This window comes from Tasmannia lanceolata, unplaced genomic scaffold, assembly GCF_043159265.1.
Source record: "Tasmannia lanceolata isolate RefF3 unplaced genomic scaffold, GAP_Taslan_0.1 ptg000026l, whole genome shotgun sequence".
Classification (NCBI taxonomy): domain Eukaryota; kingdom Viridiplantae; phylum Streptophyta; class Magnoliopsida; order Canellales; family Winteraceae; genus Tasmannia; species Tasmannia lanceolata.
The window spans coordinates 2,687,062-2,701,008 of record NW_027518703.1 but is presented as its reverse complement, the minus strand read 5'-3'; the positions used below and the strand labels follow the sequence as shown (position 1 = coordinate 2,701,008).

Sequence of the window (13,947 nt, the reverse complement as noted above, 5' to 3'; positions counted from 1 at the left end):
GTCGGAAGAACCTGGAACACATCAGGTGTGTTCTCAATCCACTGGCTACATATAAGAAATCTGTCCATTCCACTTCTGCTTTCGTTCCTTGTTCAAGTAAACTGGGTTCCACTTAATGTTAGATCGACCAATTCATCCCTCGCAATAAAATCTGAAAACACCTACATCTCTTAGTCGATTCTCCTGCATCACACCCTTTCCTCTACCATTCTGATTTCATTGAAGTCCCCTCCGATGCACCATTGATGCGCCCATTTGCTTCTGACCAAATCCAGTTCTTCCCAAAGTAGGCCTTCAACCTGCTCATTGAATGGGTTCATAAACTCCTGAAAACGTCCATAGTGATTGGTTTGATGCCTCCTTTAGCACTACAGATAAAGAGAATCTTCCTTGATAATTGTCCACTAAATCAAATATATCTGACTCCCAAGTCACTAATATACCACCTGCTCTTCCAATAATCATAAATAGACAAAAAAATCCCAACTAAAACTCTCCCCGCCCCTCTTAAAAAGAATCTCCTCGACAATCATCCGTTTTACACCTTCCATTTTCCTGGTGGAGGGAATTTTGATAAAAATCGCATAGGTGATCCTGATAACAGGTCACTTATAGGATATTTTGTTGAAGGAAAGGTTTTGCTCCCTTTGTTCTGGGAAGAATAGCCTCTCATCATCTTGTAGTGGGGAAGTTAGGATGGAGTATCCTACATACACATGATTCACAAGGTTCAACAAGCAATCGATATTTCACAATCAAAGGTCAAGTGCTTTGAGTGCCATTAAAGGTCTAGGAATCGATATTTCACAATCAAAGGTCAAGTGCTTTGAGTGCCATTAAAGGTAGGCAGGGAACAGGGCCATCGAATCTCTCACCACAGAGCTTACAAGGATGTGGAATTTGATAAAGATTATACATCTCAACTCAGTTGCTCACTCCTATTTGTGATAATTTGAGCGCAATTAAGGTGCCACATAATCGAGTTCATCATGTGAGACTAAGAATGTGTCAACCAATTTCATTTCATCAGTGAGAAAGTAGAGATAGGGGACATTGTTCCTATAATTGAAAAAAAAAAACATAACTATATACAGTCATCATTGCAAATCAAGAAAAAATAGAAAGTCCCATACTGCTATAGATAATCACGATGATGCAGTAAAAATCCAATAAATTTTTGCAAGAAAAACATGTAAGGAATGATACCTGGCCACTATGACTGATATAATTTTTTAAAAGAATCATTCCAGGCTCCAATGCTTCAACACAAAGATCATTCTCATAGTGTTCAAGTTCCTTCATTTCTTCCATATCCTTTGTAAGTAAACGAGCATTTACTTTCATCGGCACTCCGCAGCAAATGTCAAAGCGGGAAAACCCTAAATGATCCTCACGAAAGGGAACCTGTGACCAAACACAAGCTTTCATTTACATATCCATTATTAAAAAAAAAAAAAAATTAAAAGTTTAAGCCTGGTTGCGCATCACAGCCCACTTTAGAGGCGGCATGTGGTTGTCGGACCGTTGATATTGTAGGCCACCATGAGAAATTTTTGGTCTCATGCGGAACGAATGGTCCTATCTTCTAGAACAAAAGGGACTTTATAAGCATTTTTTCAAAAAAGATTTATTGGCTGCCCCAAGCCTTGGTCAATTGCATGTTATCTTCGTTTGGCATGGTAATGAGCATTCCTGTGTGGTCTAATGATGGCGAGCAAGATCAACAGTCCCAATCTTCCACCCATGACTAGGGGAAGCATTCCTCTAAGAGAAAATATAATTGTTTAAGTAATCCCAACTTGCAAAAAAATGCAACATGTTGCAGCAAATAGTCTTCAACTAATGATGTAAAAAATGTTGTGTTGAAAGGATTGAAGGCTTGGTTGTATTCATGGTGGAGGATATTTTTATTTTGTCATTAAAGTTACTTCAAGCGACTTCTTCTATAGATAGCAATTCGTGGGTTAGGGTTTGTGAAACACTCAAACCAAAACAAGAAAAGAAAAACATCTTCTTCTCTCCTCTTCATCTCTTCAACTCTTCTCATCTTCCATCTTCTCCTCCTTTTGTTGTTATTCGTCTTTTCTTTTCCTTATTCAAACACCCTTTACACGGCATAAGAGTAATAAGGCTTGTCCTATCCACTATTCCTTGTCCTCTGTATTTCAACATGAACTAGTGATTATGTACAACAATTGTGATCTCAGATGTATTCCGAGTAGTTATCTTTGATCGCATGTGTTGAATAACATGTTGTAGGGTATTTTAGTCATTACCTCTAGTATAGAGGGTATTGTAGTCTTTGTACTCACTTGCCCTATTTGGGCCTATATATACATTGTATGTGTGTAGAGCTCCCTAGTGGAGTCTTTCCAACCTTCACTCCTCTTCTTCGTCCTCTCTTCTCTAACCTTAGATTACTTCTAACATGGTATCAGAGCCAATGGGCTGATCCTTCAAGAAGGAAAGAAGAAGAGTCTATCTCCCTACATGAAGGTCATCTCTTTCTCTCGTATCTCGTTTTCCTCTCTTGATCTCTTTATAGTTTCTCCTCAAATCTTCCCTAAGAACTCTCTTCCCTATTGTCTCTCTCGTATTTCTCTATTTTTTGTTTCAAACCCTTAAAATCTCTCTCGGTATTTTTTTGTGTGTGTGCCGTCATTTCTCTCTCGGCAAATCCATTTTCCTAGGCCGTATTTACTCTCTTTCTCTCATTTGGGTTTTCGTATAGATTATTGTCTTCTTGTCCTCCATTCTCATCTTTATTTTTTTCAGTCTATATTTGTTGTGTTTCATGTCTTTTGTCTTCTGCCCACCAAGAGTTTGATAAAATGTCTCAAAGGGGTTTTGTGCCTTGAAAGTCTTCTTTTCATTTCAAGTTGAAGGCCTCAACTTTAGGAGGAGTATTATCTTGTATTGTTTTTCTTCTTGTCTTGTGTTGTCTCTCTCTCTCTCTCTCTCTCTCTCTCTCTCTCTCTCTCTCTCTCTCTCTCTCTCTCTCTCTCTTTTTGTTTTGTTAATGTCATCTCTTTCTTTACATTGTCTTCTATGTATTGTTTTCTATGTCTTTTATGTAGTTCTTCAAGGCCCACACCAAGTGTTTGCTCAAATGTCTAAGAGAGGTGTAGTGCTTTGTTTCTCTTCGTTTCTTTGTCTTCTTCAAAGCGCACACCGTTCGATGAGATGTCCCAGAGAAGTGTGTTGCCTTGTTTGGTTTCGTTTTTTTTAGTTGCAAGTTGAAGGGGGAGTGTTGTCGTGTAGTTCTTTGTGTCTTTTCTTTAGGAGGAATGTTGTCCACTTTGTTGTCTTTTCTTGAGGGAGAGTGTTGTTATTGTTGTCTTTGTCTTTTTGAGGGAGTGCTGTCTTGTTTTCATGTCTCTTCGTGTTGTTTGGCTTTATGCCTTATTCCTTCATGTTGTCTTCTCTTTCATGTCTTCTCTTGGTGTAGTTTTACGCATTCATCTTTCTTTCCGGCTTTATGCCTTATCTTCTCCAGGCGATGGTTCCCCATCTTTGTTCGGTTATCTTCTTCCTTTTCTTCTTCTTATCTTGAGGCGACGGTTTCCCCGTCGACCTCTCATTAGGCGACGATGTTTATGCCGTCGACCCTCTTTCCAGACAATGGTTTCCCCATTGTTGGTTGGTTATCTTCTCCCTCCTTTTCCGGACGATGGCTTCCATATCCATCGTTGGTTGGCTCTTTTACAGGCGACGGTCTTTTCCCGTCGACCTATCTTTTCCTGGCGATAATCTCCCCACCATTGGTCGGCTCTTTTCAAGCGATGATGTTCATGCCGTCGACCTTATCTCCAGGCGATGGTGTCCCCATCGTTGGTTGGTTATCTTTCTCTTCTTATCTTCAGGCGACGATGTTCATGCCATCGACCTTGTCACCAGACGATGGTTTCCCCATCGCTGGTTGCTTATCCTCTTCCTATCTTCTTATCTTTTCAGGCAACGATGTTCATGCCATTAAGCTAGTCTCCAGACGATGGTTTCCCCATCGTTGGTTGGTTATCCTTTTTTCTCTCTATCGCTTCTCTCCAGGCGACGGTTTCCCCGTCGACCTTGTCTCCAATGGTTTCCCCATCGGTTGTTATCCTCTTCACTTGGCGTTGTGCTACTTCGCCCATGTTCACTATGCGCACCTTTGGTGTGCCCCTTTTGCTTGCTGGATTGTAGCTATTCTTGCCATGGCGTCTTCATTGCTCTCGATATGCGGATCTGTTCGCCGTGCTCTCATTCAGGAAGAGGCCATGTTCGATCGCTCTCGTTGTTGTGCTACTTCAGGAGAGCTGCTCTTTTTTATGGACATTGATCTCGATGCTGTTTATTGTGGCCATCGCTGTCCTTTTTAGTATTATGTTTTCATTATGTATTTACCAAACCAGCTTGAGGAGTGTTATACCAAGCTGGATGTGTGTATGAGCTTATTGTACTTTTTGTTATTTTTAGTTGTTGTAATCTCCTTTGTACCAAGCTGGAGTTCCCAAGTATATACACTCCAGCTTGAGGGGGAGTGTTGAATAACATGTTGTAGGGTAGTTTAGTCATTACCTCTAGTATGGAGGGTATTGTAGTCTTTGTACTCACTTGCCCTATTTGGGCCTATATATACATTGTATGTGTGTAGAGCTCCCTAGTGGAGTCTTTCCAACCTTCACTCCTCTTCTTCGTCCTCTCTTCTCTAACCCTAGATTACTTCTAACAGCATGTGTCCTCTGAGCGTCTCCTAGGGTGATCTCGTTGTGCAGATGTCTTGTATTATGGCATTATACAGCACCCTGACAGAGTCGAGTTACGTGGTTAGCTCAGTGGGGGTGCAGGGAGCAGAGATAATCTTCTTGATGTAGTGCCATTGAGATATTAGAATTACGGATAGCGAAGTCTTCTTTCAGTTTTCTAAGCCGAAGAGAGTTTGTAACCCTAAACCGAAATAGTGAAGCTCTTCCCTTGTGGGCGTAGGCTCACTGTCGAAACATGCATATCTTGTGCTATTATTTTGTGTGATTGTTTTTCCTAGCAGCTATTTTTCTTATTTGTTGCACAGTGATTGATCCTACTTTGAGAGAGACAAAAGATCTCTCGGTTTTCTATGCTCATGTATCAATATTCAAGTCGTCAATATGAGTTTTTTCTTTAGAAAAAAAGGTGGTGACTTTCATTTAATGTGGTATGTTTATTGGAGTCTCTGCCACTACTCTTATGGTTATAATCAATCTATGATGCCTAGATGATTTGTTGAAAAGTGTACCGATAAAAAAATATCCCTACTAAGTTGAAGGGAAAGTTTTATAAGACAGTTGTGAGGCCAGCCATGCTGGACAACTCAGAATATTGGGCCACCAAGAAGCAGCATGTGCATAAGATGAGTGTAGCGGAGATACAAATGCTTAGATGAATTGGCGAACACACAAGGTTAGATAGAATTAAAAATGCATACATTCGTAAAAAGGTGGGGGTGGCACCAATTGAGGAGAAGATGAGAGACACCGCTTAAGATGGTTTGGACATATCCATCCAACGTAGGCCTTTGGATGCTCCAGTGAGAAAAGGCGACTCGTGCCAAATTGATGGAGTAAAAAGAGGTAGGGGCAGACCGAAAACAACTTGGGTAGAAACAGTGAGGAAAGACTTGATAGCTAGGAACATAACAAAGAACATGACCTTGGATAGGATAGAATGGAAGAAAATTATCCAACCCAACTAGAACCAGGATTAGAGCCGGGTAGATTCCTTTTACCTTCTTCATGAATTTTTTCTAAAGGATTCATTTAGCCGACCCCAACTAGTTTGGGACAAAGGCTTTGTTGACATGAGCCCGATGTGGAGAATACAATGGCATCAGATTTGATCATAACAATATCACAAAGGGGTTGCTCGATAGGGATTTTTTTCACCCCAACATGGTTGGTTATCTAGGAACAGCTAGCCCCATTCATAGTCTAAGTGCGTGAGAATCAAATCTAAACCATGGATTGCATAATGAAATTAGACTGCACTAGTTTTTTTAGTAAGTGGAAGGATCTAAAGGGGTTGCTCGACGGGGATTTTTTTCACGCCAACATGGTTATCTAGGAGCAGCTAGCCACAGCAGACAAGGCATAGGGAAGAAACAAGGGAAGAATAGGTCACCGGCAAGGTAATCAACTCATTTTAGGGATTTGATTTCTGACCGCCATGACTCACTATTGATTGGTGGCTGAAAATACACAGCTGTCGGTCGATTGCTCGTGTTACGAAAATACATAGCTGCCAGTCGATTGCCAATGCCATGGAGGGTAGAGAGGATATTGCTATCTTAGTTGATACCTTAGATTTCATTTTCTCCTTCCCCCTCACTTCCCCTTCCCTTTCCTCTTCCTGTCCACCCGCCTGCAGCATATCTACCAGTGATCACTAGTTGCCAGAATCTTGGATAAGCCTGCCCTTTTCCTTGCCTTCCCCCTTTCCTCTCTCTACCCTTTCTGTGGCCCAAAAACCATCGGTTGCCAGAATAAAATAACCAATCGAACAACTCGAAAAGGGCATATGTGATAATGACTTATTCATGATGGGCTTACACTATGGCCACTAGGAGTCATTTGTTTTCGAACCAAATATGAGATGGTGATGCACTAAGATGCATGTGATAATATACTAAGAACAATTTCTTCATTATAATTGTCAAACTACCAGTCACTCCAAAAGCATAAGCTATTCGAGAAGGCGTTATTTATTCTTTTATACTTTACACTCCCCCTCACGTGTGGCCCCTCTTTCTTTGGGTTGGTCTACACGTGGCACATGTGGCCCCACTTTTGGATTCGCCATTGCATGTGGATTTTTTATATCAAGGAGGTTTGAAATCATGACTTTTTGCTCTGATACCATGTCAAACTACCAGTAACTCCAAAGCTTAAGCTGTTGGAGAAGGTGTTATTTATTCTTTTATACTCTACAATAATAATTTAAGAAAGACATTTATAAATAGGGATGTCAAAAGAGACAAACAACAATAACAGTACACAAAAATAACCTTATTAAAGGCATCCAAACAATATATTATTTAAACTCAAAACCATTTGCCCAAAAGATTATAAGCGAATAGTTTTTAGAGTTAGACAGAAAGGCCCTACATCTCTGGCAAAATATTCACTAGGTTCTCGATGTCCAAGGTGTCTTGGGTAGAGTTACAGGATATTGGGTTGGGGTTTCTGTGACCTTAATGCAGCACAAATTCATAGTCCTCACCATAAATTGGAGACAGGATGACCTTTGAAGAATGAAACTCTCATGAATTTTTTATTTTTATTTAAATTTCCGAAGTGCTTTTAGGGTTTTTGAAAGTCAATGTTTCGAGGAAAGGTGAGATTTTTTTTTTAAGCCTCTAGAGCTTTTATTTCGAGTGTAAGAGATTGAAGTTGGACCAAGAAGTTTAAATTAGGGTTGACTTAAAACACAATTTGGGATATAAACTTACATTTATGGAGGAAAGTTGGACTAGTTTTCTTTGGAAAGCTTTTATTTTCATTATTAAAGAATTCTAGCCTATTTAGTACCGTTTATAAGTGTTTTAAAGTTGGAATGTGTCTATGATTAGGAATCCATAGTTGGGGAAGCTTTTGGAATCCTAAAGGTGCAAGTTTATGGTCCATATAAGGCACTTTGAACTGGTTTCATAACCAATACAAAATTTGATACTTATGCAAGTAGTTTTGACTTTTCTTTGTTGCTTTCTCTTTAAGACAGCATCATATCTTACTCTCCTAGTCATTTTTTTTAGGTAAATGCTTGGTTTTGGGGAGGGCTTAATTTATATTTGAAAGTTGTAAGTTTTTCTTCTATTTCTACTACAGCATGATTGATATCAGAGCAAATGTGGTCCTATAAGTTGTATTTGGTAAAATGGCCCCAAGGAATTGTGGTTGTAAAAATTCTAATGGCTAAACGAATACAAATCAGTGCTTTAAGGGCCCGTTTGGATTGGGGGAATGGAAAAGAAAGAATCGGAGTCTGATTCTCGTCGTGCCAAATCGGATGTTTGGTTCGCCAACACCTGCGGAAAAGGAAAGGGCAAGCGGTAATATCACGGGAATATAGATGGGATATCGTTTCCCTACAAAATAGGTGGTATTGTGATTCCCAGAATCGGAGATAAGCTACGCGCTTTATCGCGCCAACCATTTTTCCAAAAAAAAGACGTGACTTTCCACCCTTCTTCTCAATCCTCGATTTCTTGCTTCTATGTTCACAAAAAAATTTATCTTTCTTCTGCTATTTTAGGTTAGTTCTCAAGAGAAGATTGTTTTTGCCCTAGAAATAAAAACCCCTCCTACATTGGCAGTAGAAATCCATCCAAACAACAACTTCTATCTCTCTACATCTCACAAAACAAGGTCTCTCTCTCTCTCTCTCTCTCTCTCTCTCTCTCTCTCTCTCTCTCTCTCTCTCTCTCTCTCTCTCTCTCTCTCACAAAACAAGGTATCTGTCTCTCTCTATATATCTATCTATGGTGCGATTTAGGCCATGTCTGGCAACGAGATTTTTTTTTCAACATATAGTAGTTGCTAGTTGCTGCAAGTGGTGAGAGAGAATAGGGTTTGTGGGCTCTCTCTCTCTCTCTCTCTCTCTCTCTCTCTCTCTATACTGCGATTAGGCCATGTCGGCAACCAGAAATTTTTTTTTCATGATAAATTAGTTGCTGCAAGTGGTAAGAGAGTGAAGGATTTGTGCGATTTAGGCCATGTCTGGCAACCAAATTTTTATTCCGAAATAAATTAGTCTCTGCAAGTGGTGAGGGAGGGTAGGTGTTTGGGGGCTGAGATTTGATATATCCTCACTCATTACTATGTCCCTTTCCCACCCTGCATCAGATTTGGGTATGCTAATATTCTAGGGTTAAAAAATTATTAGCCAAATGTGCCATTGTGGCAATCGTTCTGTTGTTTTCTTGCAATTGACACTTGATATTTGAGGCATAAATCTGATTTCTGTAGCATGTATGGAAGAGAATGTACAGCTACATATTTTCTTTAGTATGCATCTGATTCTCATGTTTTTCTTTGATCATGTAGCAAGTCATTAAAAACTGATGGTTAGCTTCTATGAGAATGTATGGTTCCATATTTTTAAGGTAGTTGTGTGTTTGGCATCACAAAACTAAAGGTTAAGCCTCCTAATTCTAACCAGATTTTCCTGTATGATGGTGTGTCTTACTATGATGATCCTAAGCCACAATTATTGACAATACATTCTTTTTTCTTTGATCCACTATTCTCTCTCTTATTTCCATTCTACTTCAGCATCTTTTTGCTTTAGTAAGGTCATCTCCAGTTTTTAATCAGTACTTCTGCAATTTTCTTATAGATATGACTCCTACAAAGTCAGATATAGACGAGTTAATTGCTGTGGAGGTGATGTACATGGTAATGCTTCGGATGTATTTCATTCTTCTTATGTTAATCTATGCCTCTATAAAGAGGCATAAACAAAAGTATCTTCGCCGGGAGAGAATTGTTGTTAAGAGAGCTTACTTACAATATAGCAATCTTAACCGATTAATACATATGAGCGACAAGGCATGCATTGACCAGCTTCGGATGGATAGACATACCTTTACCTTATTATGTTCCTTACTAAAATCAACTGGTCTGTTAAAAGGTACTAGGAACATCCAAATAGAAGAACAAGTTGCGATATGCAATCTTGAATGCGGTCATAAGATTGCATGGTATCCTACTCAAATCTCCTGAGCCTATAGCCGAGCATTCAACGGACGAGAGATGGAGATGGTTCAAGGTATAAAACAATGTATTTTAGTTGTTAATATATTATTATGAAAATTAAAGCTTATTATGTTAACAAATCAAATTGTAACAGAATTGTCTAGGTGCACTAGATGGAACTTATATTATGGTAACTGTATCGGAGATCGACAAGCCCAGATACCGATCAAGGAAGACTGAAATTGCTACTAATGTGTTGGGAGTTTGTTCACAAGATATGCAATTTATCTTGCCGGGTTGGGAGGGGTCAGCTACTGATTCTCGAGTTCTTCGAGATGCTGTGAGTAGGCATAATGGATTAAAAATTCCACGCAGTAAACTACTTCATAATTTAAAAACTTATTTCCTTAAGTATATGTATCTTTGTTCTAATAATTTATTTACTTCAATTCTTTAGGTTATTATTATCTTGTTGATGGTGGGTATACAAATGGTCGAGGGTTTCTTGCTCCTTGTAGAGCTCAACGATATCACCTCAATCTCTGGAAAGATGGAGCTACACCAAATAATCATGAAGAATTTTTCAATATGAAGCATTCGTGTGCTCGGAATGTAATCGAGAGATGTTTCGGACTTCTAAAAAAACGATGGGTAATCTTGAGAAGTCCATCTTTCTACCCAATAAAGACTCAGTGTCGAATCATTACGGCTTGTTGACTGCTTCATAATTTGATACGAAGGGAGATGCCTGCAGAACATGCATTATTAGCAGAGGTGGATGCAGAGCTTGCAGAACACGGAGATCGAATAACTAGTATTGAAACATCACATGAGTGGAGTGTATGGAGGGATAACTTAGCAATGCAGATGTACAATGAGTGGAGGGGGAGTAGGAAGAATGAACTAGTTGGCAAATGATGTGTTTGTATGAGTTTTTTTAGTGTGTTTGCTTTCTGGGGACCTTCTATTATTATGTGTGGACCAAAATGAAGAACTTGCATTATTTTTCTATTGTGTATGATGGGCCATGGACATGTTTTTATTATCTTATTTTGCTCGTACATTCGATCGATGATGTTAATTTTCTTCTTTGGATTAGACATTCATTTTTTTTTGTATTTACATATTTGATTGAAAGTTAGTTGCATGAACCTATTCTTTTCAGAAATGGAAAGTCAATCGGTTGAACAGGCAAGAGGTCGAGGAAAAAATAAGCGTGTATGGCATGCCAATGAGGACATTGCATTGGTTAGCGCATTAATTGAGGTATGCAATACCGGGTGGAAAGCTGACAATGGCACTTTTAAGACAAGCTATACGTCTGTCATAGAGAAGATAATGGAATCTAAGTTTGCAGGGTGTGGTTTAAAGGCAACCGCATACATTGAGTCACGACTGAAGACCTTGAAGAAGCAATATAATGCCATAAGTGACATGCTGAAGACAAGTGGTTTTGAGTGGAATGATAACTTGAAGTGTGCCGTGTGTGAGAAAGATGACATATGGAATGATTGGTTGAAGGTAAAACTACACTTCTATTTGTTAGATATGATAAATATTTTATTGTTCAACTATATTTAATTATTTTTTATGATGATGCAGAGTCATCCAGATGCAAAGGGACTTAGGAACAAGTCATTTCCCCACTATGAAGAACTTACTCATGTTTTTGGAAAAGATAGAGCTAACGGCGAGGGATCTCAGGCCCCAGAAGATACGATAGAAGCCATGGACAACAGAGATGAAAATAATGAGGATGTCAATATGTAGGATGGACTAGATGATATTGACGTACTTATGTCTCAAACTCTTGGAGATACACCTACTGGATCAAAAGGTTCCAAGCAACCTCGTCGAAAGAGAAGCAGAGACACTGACAATTTAGATGCAGGCTTTATGGAATTAGCGAAAACATTTGGGAATTTATGTGCAGAAACAAATATGAGGATTGATAAGCTGGCTAGTCGCCTCGGTCATGAGCACGACGCATCACAAAGGAGAGAAAGTATCTATGGTGAGTTGACCAAGATACCCAATCTTAATCTGAGAGATCAACTTCGAGCTGCAGCTATGATTGCCAGTGATCCGAAAAAGACTGATGTCTTTTTTGGCCTCCCAGAAGTTGCAAAAGTAGCGTGGGTTCATATGATGCTTGCTGGAGAAATATAGATTGCAAGTTTTAATGAGTAGTGGATGTTATTGTTAACTTACCAACTTCTCCAAAAGCTTAAGCTGTTGGAGAAAGGTGTTATTTATCTTTTATACTTTAACACTCCCTTGCACGTGTGGCCTACTTGGCAAACACGTGGCACATGTGGTCCCACTTTGGGCCGACCATCGCATGTGGATTTTTGCTATCCGGGAGGTTTGAACTCAAGACCTTTGGCTTTGATACCATGTTAACTTACCAACTTCTCCAAAAGCTTAAGCTGTTGGAGTTGGAGAAAGGCGTTATTTATCTTTTATACTTTAACAGTTATTTTAGGTGGTATTGTAGTTTTTTTGCATTATAATTTAGTTGGATGCTACTTTTGTAATGGGTTTTGTTATTTATTCTGTAGTGATGTAGTGATTTAGCAGACATATTGGTTTTTTAATGCTATCTTAGCAATAATATTTCTATGGTATGGATGGAGAAAAGGAAAAAATAAGACTTATTTATTTGGATTTAATAATATATATGATACATTTTTGGCAGAAAAAAGGAAAAATCAGACTTGTTTATTTGGATTTTTTGAAAATTTTATTGAAAAATTGTTCCCATTCCAACGTTGGACTAGACGCTACCAAACGTTGCAATCGGAATTACTACTGATTCCCTTGTTGAATTCCAATGGTTACCCAAACATTATAATTGGAATTGCTATTCCGTTAACGAAGGGAATTGGAATGGGATTGGAATGTATACTGATACCGATTCTTGATTCCGACAATCCAAACGGGCCCTAAGGGTTTTAATGTCCTGACAAGATAAATAAATACTTTCAAAAGACATGTTGATCGCGTTATGCATGAGATTCAACTCCGACGATAAAGATTGCTAGGTCCACACAGGCAAAGGTTGATAATCCTTCGGAGAATTCCACCAACCACCTAGAAGGTGTCAACTTAAACCTCAAGGCTCAAGCCCCAACCTAATCATAATGCAAAATGGGGTTCGAGCTGGTAAAAATCAGCATGAAGCCACAACATGACAAAATGGTGGTGAAGCGCACAACAAAGTGGAGTTCAACTTCATCCACCACGTTATTGAAGATGAACAAAATTATGAAAAAATTCTGCAAGGAAGTCATGATCCAGTCAATAATGAGTATTTGGAAGAGGAGGCAAATTATTCCCATTTTATGGATAATGCTTCTGATTAATATTACGAAGAATAAGAAGATCTAAAAGAAATTTTCAATGAGAGATTTATGGCATAGACATTGATAAACCTAAGAAAAAAGATGTAGACTAAATAAATGATTGAGTCTTACTATTGATGTTGTGGCTGCATCCAATTTCAATAACCTAATGTTGCAAGAATCAGAGATTTCAAATGAATTTCACAAAGAAGAGGCTACTAAACTCGTTGTTCACAATGATCATGTGAAATTCCATGAAGTAATAAAAAGCTCTTTTGGGAAAAACGTGAAAGAGAGTTTTGAAGTATATGTAAGGCGGATTTGTGAATGAAAGTGTGGAACTGTACTCCAAATACCATGTTCGGAGGAAGGGAAATCCACAATACCGTGGTCAAAACTTGAACAGAATTTGATAGGGTAGTACAAAGGCCAATAGGAAAGAAAACTATTTCTTGCAGCCCTAAGACGAAAAATGACGCAAGACCAATACACAAAAACTAGTTATTGTAGATTTAAAACAAAATTGATGCAGAACTAGGAGAACTAATATCCAATATTTTGGGAATGTTGACTTCCAATCAAATTCAATCGATATAGGTTCTGGATATAGATTTCAATTTTATGACCAGATCCAGCCATTAAATTTAAGATCAAGATTGTTCACTAAATTCCAAGAGAAAAGTCACTCAAATCTATGTATAGGATTTAAGATCAAGTTAGATCACTGAAACCTTTGGCATGATCAAAGTCAAAACCAACGTCTCTTGGGACTTTAAATTCTTAAAATTACAAAAAAAATAAAAATATAGAGAAGATTTCATGTTTATAACAAGAAGAGAATGTGAGAAAAGCTTGAGAAATATAGTAGATAGAAGATATCGATGTATAAATACTAA

The 13,947-nt window shown here is 38.6% G+C and overlaps 2 protein-coding genes across 3 annotated transcripts in view; one reads left to right on the top strand and one right to left on the bottom strand.

Annotated features, from left to right (window-relative positions):
• LOC143858546 (uncharacterized protein At2g29880-like) overlaps positions 1-12,113 on the top strand; it is a 48,890-nt gene extending 36,777 nt beyond the window's left edge. Inside the window, exons 3-6 of one of the 2 annotated variants that reach the window (XR_013238973.1) lie at positions 9,349-9,407; positions 9,643-9,780; positions 9,862-10,047; positions 10,165-10,727. Coding sequence is in view for 1 of the 2 variants with exons in the window: in XM_077369200.1 (XP_077225315.1) it covers positions 10,873-11,228; positions 11,310-11,477 (524 nt within the window). In the remaining variant the exon portion in view is untranslated. Of the gene's footprint in view, positions 1-9,348; positions 9,408-9,642; positions 9,781-9,861; positions 10,048-10,164; positions 10,728-10,872; positions 11,229-11,309 lie in introns of those variants that run through there. The other variant, XM_077369200.1, reaches the window with a different exon arrangement.
• Positions 1-13,947, bottom strand: part of LOC143858545 (DNA N(6)-methyladenine demethylase ALKBH1C-like) — a 56,793-nt gene that overhangs the window by 32,180 nt on the left and 10,666 nt on the right. Inside the window, exon 3 of the mRNA XM_077369199.1 lies at positions 1,207-1,404. Coding sequence (XP_077225314.1) covers positions 1,207-1,404 — 198 coding nt within the window. The remainder of the gene's footprint in view (positions 1-1,206; positions 1,405-13,947) is intronic.